At 37.1% G+C, this 23,596-nt stretch overlaps 1 protein-coding gene across 3 annotated transcripts in view; it reads left to right on the forward strand.

Moving 5' to 3' along the window:
- CAPS (calcyphosine) overlaps positions 1-23,596 on the forward strand; it is a 154,587-nt gene that overhangs the window by 92,844 nt on the left and 38,147 nt on the right. For all 3 annotated transcript variants that reach the window (XM_053703043.1, XM_053703042.1, XM_053703041.1), the window contains 3 exons: positions 4,661-4,804; positions 13,011-13,188; positions 20,518-20,727. In XM_053703043.1, coding sequence (XP_053559018.1) covers positions 4,668-4,804; positions 13,011-13,188; positions 20,518-20,727 — 525 coding nt within the window. In that variant the 5' untranslated portion in view covers positions 4,661-4,667. The remainder of the gene's footprint in view (positions 1-4,660; positions 4,805-13,010; positions 13,189-20,517; positions 20,728-23,596) is intronic.

Here is a 23,596-nt window from a genome sequence, read left to right on the forward strand (position 1 = left end):
GAATTAGATTAATTTAATATAAATTTAGTTAGGGTTAGATAGAGTTAATATAGTTAATATAAATACTATAGTAACTATATTAACTATATTAACCCTAATATAATTAGGGTTAATATAGTTAATATATATAATGTAATACCTATATTAACTATAATATACTTAGGGTTAATATAGATAATATAGCTGGCGGCGGGGTAGGTAGATTAAATTAGGGGTTAATCATTTTAATAGAGATGGCGGCGGTGTAAGGGGCTTACATTAGGGGTTAATAATATTAATATAGCTGGCGGCGGTATAGGGGGATTAGATTAGGGGTTAATAATTTTTATATAGGTGGCGGCGGTGTAAGGGGTCAGATTAGGGGATAGATAAGGTAGATGGCGGCGGTTTTAGAGGCTCACAGTAGGGGGTTAGTTTATGTAGATGGCGGCGGGGTCCGGGAGCGGCGGTTTAGGGGGTAATAACTTTATTCGGGATTTCGGGGGGGGGGGGGGGGGGGGATCGCGGTTGACAGGGAGATAGACATTGCGCATGCGTTAGGTGTTAGGTTTATTTTAGCAGATCGCGGTTGACAGGGAGATAGACATTGCGCATGCGTTAGGTGTTAGGTTTATTTTCTAGTTAGTTTAGGGAGTTACGGGGCTCCAATAGTCAGCGTAAGGCTTCTTACGGCTGCTTTTTGTGGCGAGGTGAAAATGGAGTAAGTTTTCTCCATTTTCGCCACGTAAGTCCTTACGCTGCATATTGGATACCAAACTGCGCGGGTTTGGTATACCTGCCTATGGCCCAAAAAACTGCGGGCGACGGCAGAAATATACGGGCGTAACTTCTAGGTTACGCCGTATATGTGATACCAAACCCGCGCAAATATTGGCGTCGCCGGCTTTTGCGGGCGACGATTTATATCGGATCGACCCCCAAATCTCTAATGTTTTTAACCCTCTTAAAGGAATTAATGGGTGGTCTACCAAACTCCTCTATGTGTGGATTGGTTTTATTCAGTATATACCAATGCTTTTTAACAATTCTTGTAATATCATTGCTAAATTGGTTATATACTGAAGAAAAGATGAGTTGTTTTTTATCAATCTGATTTTTATGTTCATTAATACTTTCCATAGCTCCAGGGTCCGGAGTCTCTCTCATTTTAGATTTAACTGTCTGTTCACTAGTGGTTATGATTGTTTGTGGATAGCCTCTATCTGAAAACTTTTTACCCATTTGTTTAAGCCTTACTTCTTGTAGATCTTTCTCTTTTACATTACGCATAGTTCTAAAGAACTGGCTCTTAGGGATAGCATTAAACACCCTATCTGGATGGTAGCTCTCAAAGTGAAGTAATGTGTTTCGATCTGTTGGTTTACAATATAAGACTGTTGCTAAACAGTCATCTTTTTTATATACCAAGGTGTCAAGGTAACTCACTTTTTCCTGTGAGTGGTTAATGGTAAATTGTAGACTTGTAGTGCTGTTGTTTAATTCTTCCACAAAATTCTCTAGGGTCTCCAATGTGCCCCCCCACACGCCAAATATATCATCTATATAACGTAGCCATACTTTACAACAACTCTGATATTTATTGTTGAGATAAACATATCTACTTTCAAATTGGCTTACAAAAATATTGGCGTATGAGGGGGCCACATTGGAGCCCATGGTGGTTCCCTTTCTTTGTATATAAAATGTGTCTTGGAACAGGAAGTAATTAAGGTGTAATATGATGTTCAACATTTCTTCTATAAAATCACATTGTAAGTTAGTATACACCTGGTCTTTTTTAAGGAAATCCAATACTGATTGTACTCCTGATTCATGAGGAATTGAAGTATATAAACTCACTATGTCTAGTGTGAATAATATATCATTATCATTTACATTCACCTCATCTATTTTAGTAAGAAATTCCCCTGTATCTTTTAGAAAGGATTTCTGACCTGCCGCTATAGGGTTAAAAATCTTGTCTAGAAAAATCGCTATATTTGCAAAGATAGATTCTGTGCTGGCCACGATAGGCCTACCTGGTGGCTCCTTCAAATTTTTGTGAACTTTCGGAGTGGTATAAAATATAGGTATAATGGGGTCCTTCTTAATTAGAAATGTAGCTAAATCTTTGGTAATAACCTTATTGGCTAAAGCTTTATCAATTACTGCTGTTATTTCCTTTTTGATGTCTGGTAGGGGATCATGGTCTAATATTAAATACACTCCACCATCTGATAATTGTGCTAGAATTTCCTGTATATAGTATTCTTTATCTAATACCACTACCCCATTACACCTATATTTTATACCACTCCGAAAGTTCACAAAAATTTGAAGGAGCCACCAGGTAGGCCTATCGTGGCAAGCACAGAATCTATCTTTGCAAATATAGCGATTTTTCTAGACAAGATTTTGAACCCTATAGCGGCAGGTCAGAAATCCTTTCAAAAAGATACAGGGGAATTTCTTACTAAAATAGATGAGGTGAATGTAAATGATAATGATATATTATTCACACTAGACATAGTGAGTTTATATACTTCAATTCCTCATGAATCAGGAGTACAATCAGTATTGGATTTCCTTAAAAAAGACCAGGTGTATACTAACTTACAATGTGATTTTATAGAAGAAATGTTGAACATCATATTACACCTTAATTACTTCCTGTTCCAAGACACATTTTATATACAAAGAAAGGGAACCATCATGGGCTCCAATGTGGCCCCCTCATACGCCAATATTTTTGTAAGCCAATTTGAAAGTAGATATGTTTATCTCAACAATAAATATCAGAGTTGTTGTAAAGTATGGCTACGTTATATAGATGATATATTTGGCGTGTGGGGGGGGCACATTGGAGACCCTAGAGAATTTTGTGGAAGAATTAAACAACAGCACTACAAGTCTACAATTTACCATTAACCACTCACAGGAAAAAGTGAGTTACCTTGACACCTTGGTATATAAAAAAGATGACTGTTTAGCAACAGACTTATATTGTAAACCAACAGATCGAAACACATTACTTCACTTTGAGAGCTACCATCCAGATAGGGTGTTTAATGCTATCCCTAAGAGCCAGTTCTTTAGAACTATGCGTAATGTAAAAGAGAAAGATCTACAAGAAGTAAGGCTTAAACAAATGGGTAAAAAGTTTTCAGATAGAGGCTATCCACAAACAATCATAACCACTAGTGAACAGACAGTTAAATCTAAAATGAGAGAGACTCCGGACCCTGGAGCTATGGAAAGTATTAATGAACATAAAAATCAGATTGATAAAAAACAACTCATCTTTTCTTCAGTATATAACCAATTTAGCAATGATATTACAAGAATTGTTAAAAAGCATTGGTATATACTGAATAAAACCAATCCACACATAAAGGAGTTTGGTAGACCACCCATTAATTCCTTTAAGAGGGTTAAAACATTAGAGATCTAGTCGTAAAATCAGATGTGGGGACAAATAAGAAAGATACTATCAATTACCTTACTACAGCCAATAAAGGGTCATACCCTTGTCTCAACTGTGCCCAGTGTAATTCTATGATTAAGGGAAGATATATTGCACAGATAAATGATAACAAAAAACGTGAAATTAAAGGCCTGTATACATGTAACACTGACTATGTGGTATATAGCCTTAAGTGCCCATGTGGGCGGGGCTATGTGGGGGAGACCATTAACCCCATCAAAGATAGGATAAGTGCCCATAAGTCCTCTATTAGATGTAAAGATATGACACTGCCTGTATCTTCCCACTTCATCAATGCTGGACACACAGTCAGCCAGTTAAGGTTCCAAATAATTGACCACATACCTAAACAGAGAAGAGGGGGTAACAGAGAGTTACTCTTAAAAAAAAGGGCGGTATGGTGGATATAGCATCTAAAAACACTTAGTCCGAATGGTCTAAACAAAGACTATGATCTTCATTTGTTTTTATAGATTTGGTGTATTTGTAATTTTGTTTGCCATGTTTTTAATAATATGTATAGATGTATAGTCTTGGGTTATAGTCACTTGATAGAAAAACGAATTATGTGCAATAAGCTGCGATTTAAGTACAATGATTACTGCTGAACATTCTGACCCGTTAGGGGGTAAAAATCCAAAATGGAGATCTGAATGCATGCAGATAAATTAAGCTAATTAATACACATGTGCTATATAAGAAGGTGATTTCCCACAATCCATAGCATGAGTAAGGGTCTGTGTTGACTCGAAACGTCGCAGTTGTTTCTAACTTTGTTTGTTACCTCAATAAAGTGGAATTTTTTATCTACAAGTGCTGACGCTATTTGCTTTAATATATATATATATATCTTTACCTATATATCTATATTTCATCATATATATATATATATATATATATATATATATATATATATATATATAAAGGTATAGAGATATATTTACCAAAAAACACATCAGATATATGTATTTATGAATGAATAGAACTGAGAGAAAGAGTTTGTAAAAGTGGGGAGTATTAATTCATAATCCTTCTTTTGACATGTGTAAATATGAAGTCTGGTCATTGATCTTCATGTGCCGTAATGCTCATCCTCATTGGTAGATAACACACAAAAGTTGTGCAACGCTTTAATTATATTTGATACTGACAATCTTTAGAAAAGATCTTAACCACTTGTCTAACCCTCTTCTTCAGGTAAATCATGGCTACAACAACCCAACTTGAGAGAGAGATGATGGACAAGGCTCGGCGTCAGTATCCTTCTTGCCAGGACCCTGTTGAGAAGCTGAGGCTGCAATGCTTAGCTAGAGGGGCATCTGGAATCAAGGGTCTAGGCAGGTAATAGAACTGACCCTGACACTGAGAATACAAAATCCTGTAGTATCATAACTGTATTTCTGTTGGTGTATCAGAGTAGTATATACAACACATTAGGATTGTTTTATAAAAAGATTTTTGTAGAGAGGGAATAAATATATTTGGTTTTGGTTCAATTAGCATACATCTAATATGTAGTGTACATCTAATATGTAGTGTACATCTAATATGTGCTATACATCTAATATGTAGTGCACATCTAATATGTACTATACATCTAATATGTAGTGTACATCTAATATGTAGTGTACATCTAATATGTAGTGTACATCTAATATGTAGTTTACATCTAACATGTACTATACATCTAATATGTAGTGCACATCTAATATGTAGTGTACATCTAATATGTAGTGTACATCTAATATGTAGTGTACATCTAATATGTACTATACATCTAATATGTAGTGTACATCTAATATGTAGTGTACATGTAATATGCAGTGTACATCTAATATGTAGTGTGCATCTAATATGTGGTGTACATCTAATATATAGTATACATCTAATATGTAGTATACATCTAATATGTAGTGTACATCTAATATATAGTATACATCTAATATGTAGTGTACATCTAATATGTATTATACATCTCAATTTGTAGTGTACATTTAATATGTAGTGTACATCTAATATGTAGTATACATCTCAATTTGTAGTATACATCTCATATGTAGTATGCATCTAATATGTAGTGCACATCTTATATGTAGTGTACATCTCAATATATAGTATACATCTAATATGTAGTATACATCTAATATGTAGAATACAGCTAATATGTAGTATACTTCTAATATGTAGTATTCATCTAATATGTAGTATACAGCTAATATGTACTATACAGCTAATATGTAGTGTACAACTAATATTTAATGTACATCTAATATATAATGTACATCTCAATATGTAATATACAGCTAACATGTAGTGTACAGCTAATATGTAGCATACAGCTAATATGTAAACATTAGCACAATGTAACAGAATATTAAATACATAAACACGTGGTAGCACAAATGTTTCAGCTTACTTCTATGATATTATGGCCTAGATTTAGAGTTCGGCGGTAGCCGTCAAAACCAGCGTTAGAGGCTCCTAACGCTGGTTTTGGCCGCCCGCTGGTATTTGGAGTCAGTGATTAAAGGGTCTAACGCTCACTTTACAGCCGCGACTTTTCCATACCGCAGATCCCCCTACGCCATTTGCGTAGCCTATCTTTTCAATGGGATCTTTCTAACGCTGGTATTTAGAGTCGTTTCTGCAGTGAGCGTTAGAGCTCTAACGACAAGATTCCAGCCGCCTGAAAATAGCAGGAGTTAAGAGCTTTCTGGCTAACGCCGGTTCATAAAGCTCTTAACTACTGTACCCTAAAGTACACTAACACCCATAAACTACCTATGTACCCCTAAACCGAGGTCCCCCCACATCGCCGCCACTCGATTAAAAATTTTAACCCCTAATCTTCCGACCGCCACCTACGTTATACTTATGTACCCCTAATCTGCTGCCCCTAACCCCGCCGACCCCTATATTACATTTATTAACCCCTAATCTGCCCCCCACAACATCGCCGCCAGCTACTTAAAATAATTAACCCCTAATCTTCCGACCGCAAAGCGCCGCCACCTACGTTATCCCTATGTACCCCTAATCTGCTACCCCTAACCCCGCCGACCCCTATATTACATTTATTAACCCCTAATCTGCCCCCCACAACATCGCCGCCAGCTACTTAAAATAATTAACCCCTAATCTTCCGATCGGAGCTCACCGCTATTCTAATAAATGTATTAACCCCTAAAGCTAAGTCTAACCCTAACACTAACACCCCCCTAACTTAAATATAATTTTAATCTAACGAAATAAATTAACTCTTATTAAATAAATTAATCCTATTTAAAGCTAAATACTTACCTGTAAAATAAACCCTAATATAGCTACAATATAAATTATAATTATATTATAGCTATTTTAGGATTAATATTTATTTTACAGGCAACTTGGTATTTATTTTAACTAGGTACAATAGCTATTAAATAGTTAAGAACTATTTAATAGTTACCTAGTTAAAATAATAACAAATTTACCTGTAAAATAAATCCTAACCTAAGATATAATTAAACCTAACACTACCCTATCAATAAAATAATTAAATAAACTACCTACAATTACCTACAATTAACCTAACACTACACTATCAATAAATTAAATAAACACAATTGCTACAAATAAATACAATTAAATAAACTAGCTAAAGTACAAAAAATAAAAAAGAACTAAGTTACAGAAAATAAAAAAATATTTACAAACATAAGAAAAATATTACAACAATTTTAAACTAATTACACCTACCCTAAGCCCCCTAATAAAATAACAAAGCCCCCCAAAATAAAAAATTCCCTACCCTATTCTAAATTAAAAAAGTTACAAGCTCTTTTACCTTACCAGCCCTGAACAGGGCCCTTTGCGGGGCATGCCCCAAGAAGTTCAGCTCTTTTGCCTGTAAAAGAAAACATACAATACCCCCCCCCCCAACATTACAACCCACCACCCACATACCCCTAATCTAACCCAAACCACCCTTAAATAAACCTAACACTAAGCCCCTGAAGATCTTCCTACCTTGTCTTCACCATACCAGGTTCACCGATCCGTCCTGGCTCCGATATCTTCATCCAACCCAAGCGGGGGCTAGACATCCACTGAAGAAGTCCAGAAGAGGGTCCAAAGTCTTCCTCCTATCCGGCAAGAAGAGGACATCCGGACCGGCAAACATCTTCTCCAAGCGGCATCTTCGATCTTCTTCCATCCGGTGCGGAGCGGGTCCATCTTGAAGCAGGCGACGCGGATCCATCCTCTTCTTCCGATGTCTCCCGACGAATGACGGTTCCTTTAAGGGACGTCATCCAAGATGGCGTCCCTCGAATTCCGATTGGCTGATAGGATTCTATCAGCCAATCGGAATTAAGGTAGGAATTTTCTGATTGGCTGATGGAATCAGCCAATCAGAATCTAGTTCAATCCGATTGGCCGATCCAATCAGCCAATCAGATTGAGCTCGCATTCTATTGGCTGATCGGCACAGCCAATAGAATGCGAGCTCAATCTGATTGGCTGATTGGATCAGCCAATCGGATTGAACTTGATTCTGATTGGCTGATTCCATCAGCCAATCAGAATATTCCTACCTTAATTCCGATTGGCTGATAGAATCCTATCAGCCAATCGGAATTCGAGGGACGCCATCTTGGATGACGTCCCTTAAAGGAACCGTCATTCGTCGGGAGACATCGGAAGAAGAGGATGGATCCGCGTCGCCTGCTTCAAGATGGACCCGCTCCGCACCGGATGGAAGAAGATCGAAGATGCCGCTTGGAGAAGATGTTTGCCGGTCCGGATGTCCTCTTCTTGCCGGATAGGAGGAAGACTTTGGACCCTCTTCTGGACTTCTTCAGTGGATGTCTAGCCCCCGCTTGGGTTGGATGAAGATATCGGAGCCAGGACGGATCGGTGAACCTGGTATGGTGAAGACAAGGTAGGAAGATCTTCAGGGGCTTAGTGTTAGGTTTATTTAAGGGTGGTTTGGGTTAGATTAGGGGTATGTGGGTGGTGGGTTGTAATGTTGGGGGGGGGGTATTGTATGTTTTCTTTTACAGGCAAAAGAGCTGAACTTCTTGGGGCATGCCCCGCAAAGGGCCCTGTTCAGGGCTGGTAAGGTAAAAGAGCTTGTAACTTTTTAAATTTAGAATAGGGTAGGGAATTTTTTATTTTGGGGGGCTTTGTTATTTTATTAGGGGGCTTAGAGTAGGTGTAATTAGTTTAAAATTGTTGTAATATTTTTCTTATGTTTGTAAATATTTTTTTATTTTCTGTAACTTAGTTCTTTTTTATTTTTTGTACTTTAGCTAGTTTATTTAATTGTATTTATTTGTAGCAATTGTATTTAATTTATTTATTGATAGTGTAGTGTTAGGTTAATTGTAGGTAATTGTAGGTAGTTTATTTAATTATTTTATTGATAGGGTAGTGTTAGGTTTAATTATATCTTAGGTTAGGATTTATTTTACAGGTAATTTTGTAATTATTTTAACTAGGTAACTATTAAATAGTTCTTAACTATTTAATAGCTATTGTACCTAGTTAAAATAAATACCAAGTTGCCTGTAAAATAAATATTAATCCTAAAATAGCTAAAATATAATTATAATTTATATTGTAGCTATATTAGGGTTTATTTTACAGGTAAGTATTTAGCTTTAAATAGGAATCATTTATTTAATAAGAGTTAATTTATTTCGTTATATGTAAATTATATTTAAGTTAGGGGGGTGTTAGTGTTAGGGTTAGACTTAGCTTTAGGGGTTAATACATTTATTAGAATAGCGGTGAGCTCCGATCGGAAGATTAGGGGTTAATAATTGAAGGTAGGTGTCGGCGATGTTAGGGAGGGCAGATTAGGGGTTAATACTATTTATGATAGGGTTAGTGAGACGGATTAGGGGTTAATAACTTTATTATAGTAGCGCTCAGGTCCGCTCGGCAGATTAGGGGTTAATAAGTGTAGGCAGGTGTCGGCGACGTTGTGGGGGGCAGATTAGGGGTTAATAAATATAACATAGGGGTCGGCGATGTTAGGGCAGCAGATTAGGGGTACATAGGGATAACGTAGGTTGCGGCGGTTTACGGAGCGGAAGATTAGGGGTTAAAACTGTAATGCAGGGGTCAGCGATAGCGGGGTCAGCAGATTAGGGGTTAATAAGTGTAAGGGTAGGGGTGTTTAGACTCGGGGTACATGTTAGAGTGTTAGGTGCAGACGTAGGAAGTGTTTCCCCATAGGAAACAATGGGGCTGCGTTAGGAGCTGAACGCTGCTTTTTTGCAGGTGTTAGGTTTTTTTTCAGCTCAAACAGCCCCATTGTTTCCTATGGGGGAATCGTGCACGAGCACGTTTTTGATGCCGGCCGCGTCCGTAAGCAACTCTGGTATCGAGAGTTGCATTTGCGGTAAAAATGCTCTACGCTCCTTTTTTGGAGCCTAACGCAGCATTTGTTTGAACTCTCGATACCAGAGTTAAATTTATGGTGCGGCCAGAAAAAAGCCCGCGGAGCGTTAACAGCCCTTTTACCGCCGAACTCCAAATCTAGGCCTTAGTTTGTTCTCTTGGTATCTATAGTTGAAATGACTGGTGATTGGTGGCCTCTTGTCGTTGGCTCACCAGATGTGTTCAGCTAGTTCCTCCTGTAGTGTATTGCTGACTTTAACTATTAGATAATTTTATGTTTTGTCTCTTTAAATTTTTGCATAAGAACCTCTTATATATCTATATCAACTTCTTTTTGTTTTGTTTCATCTTTCTGGTAATTTTAAATTCTTATATTTTAGTAAAACCTCTATTAGTTCCATATCTAGTTGTTCTTATTTATCAATACATTTTTTCTTTTATTCTTTACTATTTTGTCATTATTTGTTCGTACACTATTCCGATTTATACCTTCAGTTTCATGAACCATCACTTCTATGGCAGTTCACAGAAAATCAGCTGCAAATATATTGATACAGATTTGATACTGCAATAAAAATCAAGTTTTCTTATATATCTGAAGTGTACAAAAGTTATATAAAATACACTGTAACAATAATGCAAGAACTATCAGATACTAAGGGGCCTATTTATCAAGCTCCGAATGGAACTTGACGCCACACCACGTGTTTCTGGCGAGTCTTCAGGCTCACCAGAAACAGCAGTTATGAAGCAGCGGTCTAAAGACCGCTGCTTCATAACCCTGTCCGCCTGCTCTGATGAGGCAGACAGGAATCGCCACAATTCAACCTGATCGAGTACACCTCCCTGCTGGCGGCCGATTGGCTGCGAGTCTGCAGGGGGCGGCGTTGCACCAGCAGCGTTAACCCAAATAGCAGAAAAATCCTAACTAATCTTTTCGCATGTACGTGCATGCATTCCCCCATAGAAATCAATGGAGAGAAAAAAAAGTTGAAAAAAAACCAAGATCGCACAAATGTGATTGCATTTTCGCATTTCCCCTAGTAAATGGAAAACATTTGTTGAAAAAAACCCCCATCGCACAAACAACATAGCATATTCGCATTAGCATATATATATTTTTACAACTTTTCATCTAATTAATGGCAAAGGGCTATAATGCACTTATATATATATATATACATATATATTTTATGTGTTTATATGTGTATATATGTCTGTCAATACATATATACACATATAAATACATTAATATATATGTACTCATATATAGACATATCTATATACCTACAAATACATCTTTAGCAATGTATGTGTATGTATCTCTATGTTAAAGTACTTTTGCATCTTTGAGCCCGTATAACTTTTTTGTGCAATTTTGTTATTAAAAAAAAACTTTTATTAGAGTGTTAATATGAGTGTAACTGTACTTTTTAATGTATTTTTTAAGTGTTTTGTGCAACTTTTTAGTTTTGGAAAACAGTTAACCACAGCTCTGAGATTGTGGTAAGGATTGAAGCATAAATGGCTATTTCGCTCAACTTTTAATATTACTGCAATTAAAAAGGCTTGCGAAAAGACAATATCACTTGCGCAAAACTGTTTGCGCCTCACTTGTAATCTAGCCCAAAATCATTAAGATATACAATTTGGTATACGTTTTCCAGACTTTACTCTTGTCCAAGAACAAGGCGTCAAGGAGGGTTAGTGGCATTGGCCCCAATTTATCAAAGTCTAGCGGACCTGATCCGACAGTGCAGATCAGGTCCGCCAGAACTCGCTGAATACGGCGAGCAATATGCCGCCCCCTGCAGACTCGCGGCCAATGGACCGCCAGCAGGGGGGTGTCAATCAACCCTGATCGTACTCGTTCGGGTTGATTTCCGGTGATATCTGTCCGCCTGTTTTGAGCAGGCGGACAGGTTATGGAGCATCGGTCTTTGTGACCGCTGCTTCATAACTGCTGTTTCTGGCGAGCCTGCAGGCTCGCCAGAAACACGGGGCATCAAGCTCCATTCGGAGCTTGATAGATAGGCCCCATTGTGTTGTTCATAACCAAAAGTATATCAGTAGCCAAAAGAATTCCATTTTATATATGGTAGAATTAAAATAAATTGAACCAAATGTCAACAGATCACTCCTAGATAACCGATACATAATTAACTTAAGGGGACAGTAAACACCTGGCAATAACAAGACATTTCTCTTGTCTTGCAGTAGAATAACATATCAGACAAGTCTAAACTTTAAAAAAAAAAAACTAATTAAGACCTTGTTTGCGGCTATTGTTTTCAATAATCAAACTCCGGCCAACACTTGTCTTATTGGAGTATCTAGTCCTGACAAGTTACTGGTAGGGCTTGTGTAGCCAAGAAAATTTTGTTTTGGACGAAATTTTTGTAACGAACATTTGGGGAAATTAGTTTCCCCCAATATTTGTTGGCTGAACTATTCATTATTCGTTTTGTTTAAAACGAAATGAATACTGAATTTTAGTTAAATATTTACATTCATTTTCAATATATATATTTTTTTTTTTAAATGTTCAAAGCTACTTTGAAAAAGTTCACCTGTAGCTTTATAATGACATTTTGCATGCTGGGGAACACACTAACTCGATCCTCATCTTGCTAGACCCCCCGCCACGCTAACAGCAGGCTTAATGCTATCTACTAACCGACCGTACCAAGCCTCCTGTTATTGTAGCTGGTGCTCTGGCAAGAAGAGGAACAGGTTATCAAGCTCTCTAGCACGCAAAATGTAAGTATTAAACTTAAAAAGAAAGAAAGAAACCGTATGAATACTGACGAATTTCATCAGAATTTATTTGTTTTCTTTCATTTATGTTGGAACATTCATTTGGATATTTGTTTCATCAAAACTAAACGAATATTCGTTTTTCATTACAAATGTGTATTCGTAACGAAAGAAGTGCACATCTCTACTTACTGGAGTAGAGAAAGCTCGTCACAGTGATGAAAGGATATACAAAAGTTGTTTTACTATGCACAACTAAACATTTTGTATTACAATCCCAAGGTGTTTACTGTCTATTTCATTTAAAATCCTATAAGGTCCTAACTCCTTGGCCTCTATTCATGGTATTTTTAATAATTTATCTCTCTTTTAACCATTCTTTCTGAATCCTTTACAAATGCAGGGCTTTCCGTATCATGGATGATAACCGCAGCAATTGCCTAGACATGGAAGAGTTTTCCAAAGGTCTTCAGAACTATGGTGTTTCTTTACAGCCAGCTGAAGTGCAAGTAATCTTCCACCAGTTTGACATAAATGGAAATGGCACCATTAACTTTGATGAATTCTTAAACTCACTTAGGGTAAGAAACATGGACCATTTCAAGAAATGTAGTAGGATACACAAATGTGTGTGTATGTATATATATATATATGAAATAGAAGTATTTTTTAGACCAAGTTCTCACGTAATTCAAAATTGGAATTTTAAATGATATTTTAGATTTTTTCCTGACAAATTATAAAGTTAGTTCCATTTTCCTTTTAGCATGCATCATGTGACAGCTGTCAGCCAATCATAAAATACATTAATGCATATTCTGTAAAATCTTCCACATGCTCAGTATGAGCTGATGCCTCAGGAAATGTACATATAAAAAGATTGTGCACATTTAGATAATGGAAGTTATTTAGAAAGTTGTTTTTGACTTTAGTGTTCCTTTAAATAATACTTATATACTTATTATAATAATAATATAATACTTTTTACTACATGTAATGTTTACCTCCATCTCCATATTTACCTCCATATTTGTGTCCCTGTTAAAAGGACACCAAACCGTAAAAAACATAATTTATGTAAGAACTTACCTGATAAATTCATTTCTTTCATATTAGCAAGAGTCCATGAGCTAGTGACGTATGGGATATACATTCCTACCAGGAGGGGCAAAGTTTCCCAAACCTTAAAATGCCTATAAATACACCCCTCACCACACCCACAAATCAGTTTAACGAATAGCCAAGAAGTGGGGTGATAAGAAAAAAGTGCGAAAGCATATAAAATAAGGAATTGGAATAATTGTGCTTTATACAAAAAAATCATAACCACCACAAAAAGGGTGGGCCTCATGGACTCTTGCTAATATGAAAGAAATGAATTTATCAGGTAAGTTCTTACATAAATTATGTTTTCTTTCATGTAATTAGCAAGAGTCCATGAGCTAGTGACGTATGGGATAATGACTACCCAAGATGTGGATCTTTCCACGCAAGAGTCACTAGAGAGGGAGGGATAAAATAAAGACAGCCAATTCCTGCTGAAAATAATCCACACCCAAAATAAAGTTTAATGAAAACATAAGCAGAAGATTCAAACTGAAACCGCTGCCTGAAGTACTTTTCTACCAAAAACTGCTTCAGAAGAAGAAAACACATCAAAATGGTAGAATTTAGTAAAAGTATGCAAAGAGGACCAAGTTGCTGCTTTGCAAATCTGATCAACCGAAGCTTCATTCCTAAACGCCCAGGAAGTAGAAACTGACCTAGTAGAATGAGCTGTAATCCTTTGAGGCGGAGTTTTACCCGACTCGACATAGGCATGATGAATTAAAGATTTCAACCAAGATGCCAAAGAAATGGCAGAAGCTTTCTGGCTTTTTCTAGAACCAGAAAAGATGAAAAATAGACTAGAAGTCTTTCGGAAAGACTTAGTAGCTTCAACATAATATTACAAAGCTCTAACAACATCCAAAGAATGCAATGATTTCTCCTTAGAATTCTTAGGATTAGGACATAATGAAGGAACCACAATTTCTCTACTAATATTGTTAGAATACACAACCTTAGGAAAAAATTCAAAAGAAGTTCGCAACACCGCCTTATCCTGATGAAAAATCAGAAAAGGAGACTCACAAGAAAGAGCAGATAATTCAGAGACTCTTCTGGCAGAAGAGATGGCCAAAAGAAACAAAACTTTCCAAGAAAGATGTTTAATGTCCAAATTAATGCATGGGTTCAAAAGGAGGAGCTAGAAGAGCCCCCAGAACCAAATTCAAACTCCAAGGAGGAGAAATTGACTGAATGACAGGTTTTATACGAACCAAGTCTTGTACAAAACAATGAATATCAGGAAGATTAGCAATCTTTCTGTGAAAAAGAACAGAAAGGGCAGAGATTTGTCCTGTCAAGGAACTTGCGGACAAACCTTTATCTAAACCATCCTGAAGAAACTGTAAAAAAATTCTCGGAATTCTAAAAGAATGCCAGGAAAAATGATGAGAAGACACTAAGAAATATAAGTCTTCCAGACTCTATAATATATCTCTCTAGATACAGATTTACGAGCCTGTAACATAGTATTAATCACAGAGTCAGAGAAACCTCTTTGACCAAGAATCAAGGATTCAATCTCCATACCCTTAAATTTAAAGATTTGAGATCCTGATGGAAAAAAGGACCTTGCGACAGAAGGTCTGGTCTTAACGGAAGAGCCCACGGTTGGCAAGAGGCCATCCAAAAAAGAATCCGTCCATGCTGGAGCTACCAGCAGAACAAACGAGCATTCCTTCAGAATCTTGGAGATTACTCTTGGAAGAAGAACTAGAGGCGGAGAGATATAGGCAGGATGATACTTCCAAGGAAGTGATAATGCATTCACTGCCTCCGCCTGAGGATCCCGGGGTCTGAACAGATACCTGGGAAGATTCTTGTTTAGATGAGAAACCATCAGATCTATTTCTGGAAGTTCCCACATTTGAACAATCTGAAGAAATACCTCTGGGTGAAGAGACCATTCGCCCGGATACAACGTTTGACGACTGAGATAATCCGCTTCCTAATTGTCTATACCTGGGAAATGAACCGCAGAGATTAGACAGGAGCTGGATTCCGCCCAAACCAGAATTCGAGATACTTCTTTCATAGCCAGAGGACTGTGAGTCCCTCCTTGATGATTGATGTATGCCATAGTTGTGACATTGACTGTCTGAAAACAAATGAACGACTCTCTCTTCAGAAGAGGCCAAGACTGAAGAGCTCTGAAAATTGCACGGAGTTCCAAAATATTGATCGGTAATCTCACCTCCTGAGATTCCCAAACCCCTTGTGCTGTCAGAGACCCCCACACAGCTCCCCAACCTGTAAGACTTGCATCTGTTGAAATTACAGTCCAGGTCGGAAGAACAAAAGAAGCCCCCTGAACTAAACGATGGTGATCTGTCCACCACGTCAGAGAGTGTCGTACAATCGGTTTTAAAGATATTAATTGAGATATCTTTGTGTAATCCCTACACCATTGGCTCAGCATACAGAGCTGAAGAGGTCGCATGTGAAAATGAGCAAAGGAGATCGCGTCCGATGCAGCAGTCATAAGACCTAAAATTTCCATGCATAAGGCTACCAAAGGGAATGATTGTGACTGAAGGTTTTGACAAGCTGATATCAATGTTAGACTTCTCTTGTCTGACAAAGACAGAGTCATAGACACTGAATCTACCTGGAAACCTAAAAAAGGTTACCCTTGTCTGAGGAATCAATGAACTTTTTGGTAAATTGATCCTCCAACCATGATCTTGAAGAAACAACACAAGTCGATTCGTATGAGATTCTGTAAAATGTGAAGACTGAGCAAGTACCAAGATATCGTCCAAATAAGGAAATACCAATACCCTGTTCTCTGAATACAGACAGAAGGGCACCGAGAACCTTTGTAAAAATTCTTGGAGCTGATGCTAAGCCAAACGGTAGAGCCACAAAACTGGTAATGCTTGTCTAAAAAAGAGAATCTCAGAAACTAAAAGTGAACTGGATGAATCGGAATATGCAGATATGCATCCTGTAAATCTATTGTAGACATATAATGCCCTTGCTGAACAAAAGGCAGGATAGTCCTTACAGCTACCATCTTGAATGTTGGTATCCTTACATAACGATTCAAAATTGATAGATCCGGAACTGGTCTGAAGGAATTGACCTTCTTTGGTACAATGAAGAGATAGAATAAAACCCCAGCCCCTGTTCCAGAACTGGAACTGGCATAATTACTCCAGCCAACTCTAGATCTGAAACACATTTCAGAAATGCTTGAGCCTTTGCTGGGTTTACTGGGACACGGGAAAGAAAAAAATCTCTTTGCAGGAGGCCTTAACTTGAAGCCAATTCTGTACCCTTCTGAAACAATGTTCTGAAACCAGAGATTGTGAACGGAATTGATCCAAATTTCTTTGAAAAGAACGTAAACTGCCCCATACCAGCTGAGCTGGAATGAGGGCCGCACCTTCATGGGGACTTAGGAGCTGGCTTTGGGTTTCTATAAGGCTTGGATATATTCCAAAGTGAAGAAGGTTTCCAAACTGATACCGCTCCTGAGGATGAAGGATCAGGCTTTTGTTCCTTGTTGTGATGAAAGGAACGAAAACAATTATTAGACCTAAATTTACCTCAGATTTTTTTATCCTGTGGTAAAAAGTTCCCTTCCTTCCAGTAACAGTTGAGATAAAAGAATCCAACTGAGAACCGAATAATTTATTACCCTGGAAAGAAAGGGATAGCAAAGTTGACTTAGAAGACATATCAGCATTCCAAGTTTTAAGCCATAAAGCTCTTCTAGCTAAAATAGTTAGAGACATATACCTGACATCAATTCTAATGATATCAAAGATGGCATCACAAATAAAATAATTAGCATGTTATAGAATAATAATGCTATGAGAATTATGATCTGTTACTTGTTGCGCTAAAGCTTCTAACCAAAAAGTTGAAGCTGCAGCAACATTCGCTAAAAATATAGCAGGAGTAGAGACAGCCCCATTAAATTTAGGGATTTTGTCCCAAACTCTAATCTGTCAGATGGCACAGGATATAATTGCTTAAAACGTTTTAAAAGGAGTAAACCAAATTATTCCATTCCCTGGAAATTACTTCAGAAATAGCATCAGGGACAGGAAACACTTCTGGAATAACTACAGGAGATTTAAAAACCTTATTTAAACGTTTAGTTTTAGTATCAAGAGGACCAGAATCCTCTATTTCTAATGCAATTAATACTTCTTTAAATAAAGAACAAATAAATTCCATCTTGAACAAATACAAAGATTTATCAGCATCAACCTCTGAGACAGAAACTTCTGAACCAGAAGAACCATTATCAGTATCAGAATGATGATGTTCATTTAAAAATTCATCTGAAAAAAGAGAAGTTTTAAAAGACTTTTATGTATACTAGAAGGAGAAATAACAGACATAGCCTTCTTAATGGATTTAGAAACAAAATCTCTTATGTTATCAGGAACACTCTGAGTATTAGATGTTGACGGAACAGCAACAGGTAATGTAACAGTACTAAAGGAAATTTTATCTGCATTAACAAGTTTGTCATAACATTTAATACAAACAACAGCTGAAGGAACAGATACCAAAAGTGATACACTTAGCTTTGGTAGCTCCAGCACCGGGCAGCGATTTTCCTGAAGTATCTTCTGACTCAGTTGCAACGTGGAACATCTTGCGATATGTAATAGAAAAAACAACATATAAAGCAAAATTGATCAAATTCCTTAAATGACAGTTTCAGGAATGGGAAAAAAAATGCCAGTGAACAAGCTTCTAGCAACCAGAAGCAATAAATAATGAGACTTAAATAATGTGGAGACAAAAGTGACGCCCATATTTTTTTAGCGCCAAATAAGACGCCCACATTATTTGGCGCCTAAATGCTTTTGGCGCCAAAAATGACGCCACATCCGGAACGCCGACACTTTTGACGCAAAAGAACGTCAAAAATGACGCAACTTCCGGCGACACGTATGACGCCGGAAACAGAAAAAATTTTTGCGCCAAAAAAGTCCGCGCCAAGAATGACGCAATAAAATGAAGCATTTTCAGCCCCCGCAAGCCTAACAGCCCACAGGGAAAAAAGAGTCAAATTTTTTAAGGTAAGAAAAAATGATTGATTCAAATGCATTATCCCAAATATGAAACTGACTGTCTGAAATAAGGAACGTTGAACATCCTGAGTCAAGGCAAATAAATGTTTGAATACATATATTTAGAACTTTATATAAAAGTGCCCAACCATAGCTTAGAGTGTCACAGAAAATAAGACTTGCTTACCCCAGGACACTCATCTACATGTAGTAGAAAGCCAAACCAGTACTGAAACGAGAATCAGTAGAGGTAATGGTATATATAAGAGTATATCGTCGATCTGAAAAGGGAGGTAAGAGATGAATCTCTACGACCGATAACAGAGAACCTATGAAATAGACCCCGTAGAAGGAGATCACTGTATTCAAATAGGCAATACTCTCCTCACATCCCTCTGACATTCACTGTACGCTGAGAGGAAAACCGGGCTCCAACTTGCTGCGGAGCGCATATCAACGTAGAATCTAGCACAAACTTACTTCACCACCTCCATCGGAGGCAAAGTTGTAAAACTGAATTGTGGGTGTGGTGAGGGGTGTATTTGTAGGCATTTTGAGGTTTGGGAAACTTTGCCCCTCCTGGTAGGAATGTATATCCCATACGTCACTAGCTCATGGACTCTTGCTAATTACATGAAAGAAATGTCATTTTGTGTATTAAAATGAATGCAGTAAAGAGATTACATATAAGTAGGTAAATGATTGGCTTCTCATGAGCCATACTGCTTGCATAAAGCTTTCCCACCTGTTTTAATTAAATGACTATAAAAACCAACTATTTTCTTATGTGATTCAGACAGAATATACCATTTTTAAAAAGTTTCTAATTTACTTCTATTATCATATTTAGTTTGTTCCCATGATATTCTTTGCTGAAGAGATACCTAAGTAGACATCTGGAGCACTACATGACAGGAAATAGTGCTGCCATCTAGTGTTCTTGTAAATGGATAGCGCTCTAGACATGTGCAAGTTACTGAGCTTACGCCCCTGCTTTTCAACAAAAGATATCAAGAGAACAAAGAAAATGTGACAATATAAGTAAATTAGAAAGTTGCTTAAAATGACATGCTCTATCTGAATCATGAAATAAAAAGAATAGGGTTTCATGTCCCTTTAATGGTAGATCTAAGTAGTTTTATGGAGAAGTTATATGTATCAATAATAAGGAATGCAGGGAGGGGAGCACCATGATGAATTATATGGTGGCCTTAGGTTATTATGTTAAATTAACCCCTTTACCCAATGTGACGTACATATATATACGTCATACGGGCGGTTTCATATGATCGCATTTGGCGGTGAAATGGTAGCATGAAATATACCATAATGGGTAGGCTGACCATATTGCCACTTTAAAAAGGGACACATATGAAAAATACATATGTCAGGGCTGTTTAAAGAAATGGTTTTGTATAAGAACCCTCACATATGTATTTTTCATATGTGTTCCTTCTTAAAGCGGCAATATGGTCAGCCTAATAATGGGCCTAGATAAATACCTTACGTATATAGTTTTGACAAGTAAATAAAAAAAAAAACAAGGCTCTATTTCTGTTTAAATGGAGTGATAGCATAAAATGCTAAACATACTCCAGTATTTTGGGCAAGTGCTTCTCTGAAATTCCCGGTAGTGAAGGGGTTAAGGAATATAAGTAGTTTGCGGGGAGGATATCTGCAGCAATAGGAGTATTTAGAAGGAAGGATTATATTATGATTAAACCAATGGTAATATGCAGTAATAAAACCATTTCTCACTTTCTACAGCCTCCAATGTCCAGTGCACGTAGACAGGTCATTCTTGATGCCTTTCACAAAATGGATAGGACTGGGGATGGAATAATAACAGTCGAAGACCTTAAGGGTGTTTACAATCCTAAATGCCATAGAAAATATCAGAATGGAGAGTGGAATGAGAGGCAAGTGTTTCAACACTTCCTGGAGAACTTTGATTCACCCAATAAGAAGGATGGACAGGTGTGTATCTTGCTATAACCCTTTTAGTTTTGTGCTGAATTAGTAGCACACAAATATTGCTCAAAAGTACATTTAACCTCTTAAGGACATATGACGGAATTTTTCCGTCATAAAACAATTGAGCAAACAGAAAGCTGTGTCCTTAAAGGGTTAAATGAACAAAAGCTAATATTTAATTAATCTGTTGTATTTAGATGTAACAAAGTAGTGACATTCTTTGTTAAAAGATATTGGTTTCCAATATATCTTCAGGTTCAGATTTCATTTTAGATAATATAGAAGACTAGAAAGAACTGTAGCTCCAGGAATGACTGAACAGATGTTTGATAATTAAAGGGACAGTCTATTCCAGAATTTCTATTGTTTATAAAGATAGATTATCCCTTTATTACCCATTCCCCAGTTTTACATAACCACCATGGTTATATAAATACAGTTTTTACCTCTGTGATTACCTTGTATCTAAGCCTCTGCAGACTGCTTCCTCATTTCAGTTCTTTTGAGACACTTGCATTTTAGCCAATCAGTGCTGACTGATAAATAACTCCCCGGTAATGAGCTCAATGTTATCTATATTGCGCACATGAACTAGCACTGTATAGCTGCAAAATGGTCAAAATGCATTGAAATAAGAGGTAGGCTCCCTTTAAGGGCTTAGAAATTAGCATATGAGCACACCTAGGTTACCTTTCAACAAAGAATACCAAAGCAAATTTGATTATAAAAGTAAATTGAAAAGTTGTTTAAAATTGCATGCTCTATCTGAATCATGAAAGTTTAATTTTTACTAGACTGCCCTTTAACAAACAATCGGCTAGTTTACAAGTTCTGCGTTATGGTGCGGTAACGGCTATACTGCTGAAAAATTGTCCATTTGCGCATGGAATGGCAGGTAACGCATATTACAAGTCACAGCTGTATATCTATACCGCAACTTCCAAATCCTGCACTCAATTGTCATTTTTTTGAGTGCTGGATTTTCCATAGCGCCGTATTACAGGTTGTGCAGTCCGGCTAAAATGCTTGCGTTACAGCCTATACTGACATGCTCCGATCTGAGACCAGTAGTTATGGATTTTGCAAAGCAAAAATGTTTCACAAAACTCATAACTAAAATGTTACAAAGTACACTAACACCTATAAACTACCTATTAACCCCTAAACCGCCACCCCTCCCGCATTGCAAACACTTCATTAAACTTATTAACCCCTAATTCGCCGCCCACACCACATCGCGACTATTAAATAAACCTATTAACCCCTAATCCGCCACCCCACCCACATTGCCAACACTATATAAACCTATTAACCCCTAAACCGCCAGCCCCCCACATTGCCAACATAATAATAAAGGATTAACCCCTAAACCTCCAGCCCCCCACATTCCAACTAATGAACTAAACTTATTACCCCCTAAACCGCCAGCCCCACATCATAACTAATAAACTAAACCTATTAACCCCTAAACCTAACACCCCACTCAAACTTTAAATTAATAGTTACAATATAACTATCTTAAAATAAATATACTTACTTGTGAAATTAAAAAAAATCTAAGATTAAACTATAAATTAGCCTAAAATAACTATTCTAATAAAATAAAATAAACTACCAATTAAAAAATCCTAAATTACATGATTAAAAAAACTAACACTACGAAAGAATAAAAAACCTAAATTACACATTTAAATAAACCTAATACTACGAAAAAACAAAAACACTAAAATTACGAAAAAAAATAAATAAATACTAAGATTACAAAAAATAAAAAAATAAATTATCCAAAATAATTAAAAACTAAATTTATGCTTACCTGATAAATGTATTTATTTACGGATATGGAGAGTCCATGACGTCATCAATTACTAGTAGGAATATCACTCCTGGCCAGCAGGTGGAGGCAAAGAGCACAACAGCAAAGCTGTTAAGTGTCACTCTCCTACCTATAATCCCCAGTCATTCGACCGAAAGGAAAATGGAAAAAAGGAATAACACAAAGGTGTAGAGGTGACTGAGATTTAGTAAAAAAATAACTCTCCTAAATTCAAGGGTGGGGTCATGGACTCTCCATATCCGGAAAGAAAGAAATTTAGCGGGTAAGCATAAATTTTGTTTTCTTTCCTAAGATATGAAGAGTACATGAAGTCATCAATTACTATTAGGAACCAATATCCAAGCTAGAGGATACAGATGACTAGGGAGGGATAACAAGACAGGCAGACCTAAAACAGAAGACACCATCGCTTGAAGAACCTTTCTCACAAAAGAAGCCTCACCTGAGGCAAATAATCAAATTTGGAAAATTTGGAAAAAGTATGCAGAGAGGACCAAGTTGCAGCCTTGCAAATCTGTTCCACAGAAGCTTCATTTCAAAAAACCCAAGAAAAGGAGACAGCCCTACTGGAATGAGCTCTAATTTTCTCAGGAGGCTGCTGACCAGCAGCAGTCTCATAAGATAAACAAGGTATACTTCTCAACCAGTGGGAAAAAGAAATAGCAGTAGCCTTCTGACCTTTACGCTTTTCACAGAAACAAACAAACAAACAAACAGGCCAGGCGAAAATCCTTCGTCGCCTGCAGGTAGAATTTTAGAACATCCAAGTTGTGCAACAAAATTTCCTTATAAGAAGGAGGATTAGGATATAGAGAAGGAACAACAAGTTCCTTATTAATATTTCTATCTGAAACCACTTTAGGAAGAAAACCCAACTTAGTACAAAGAACTGCCTTAATAGCATGAAAGATAAGGTAAGGCGAATCATACTGCAAAGCCGAGAGTTCTGAGACTCTCTGAGCAGAAGAGATAGCAATAAGAAACAAAACCTTCCAAGATAACAACTTAATATCTATGGAATGCATTGGCTGAAAC

The sequence above is a fragment of the Bombina bombina genome, chromosome 2, assembly GCF_027579735.1.
Source record: "Bombina bombina isolate aBomBom1 chromosome 2, aBomBom1.pri, whole genome shotgun sequence".
In the NCBI taxonomy this organism is placed as follows: domain Eukaryota; kingdom Metazoa; phylum Chordata; class Amphibia; order Anura; family Bombinatoridae; genus Bombina; species Bombina bombina.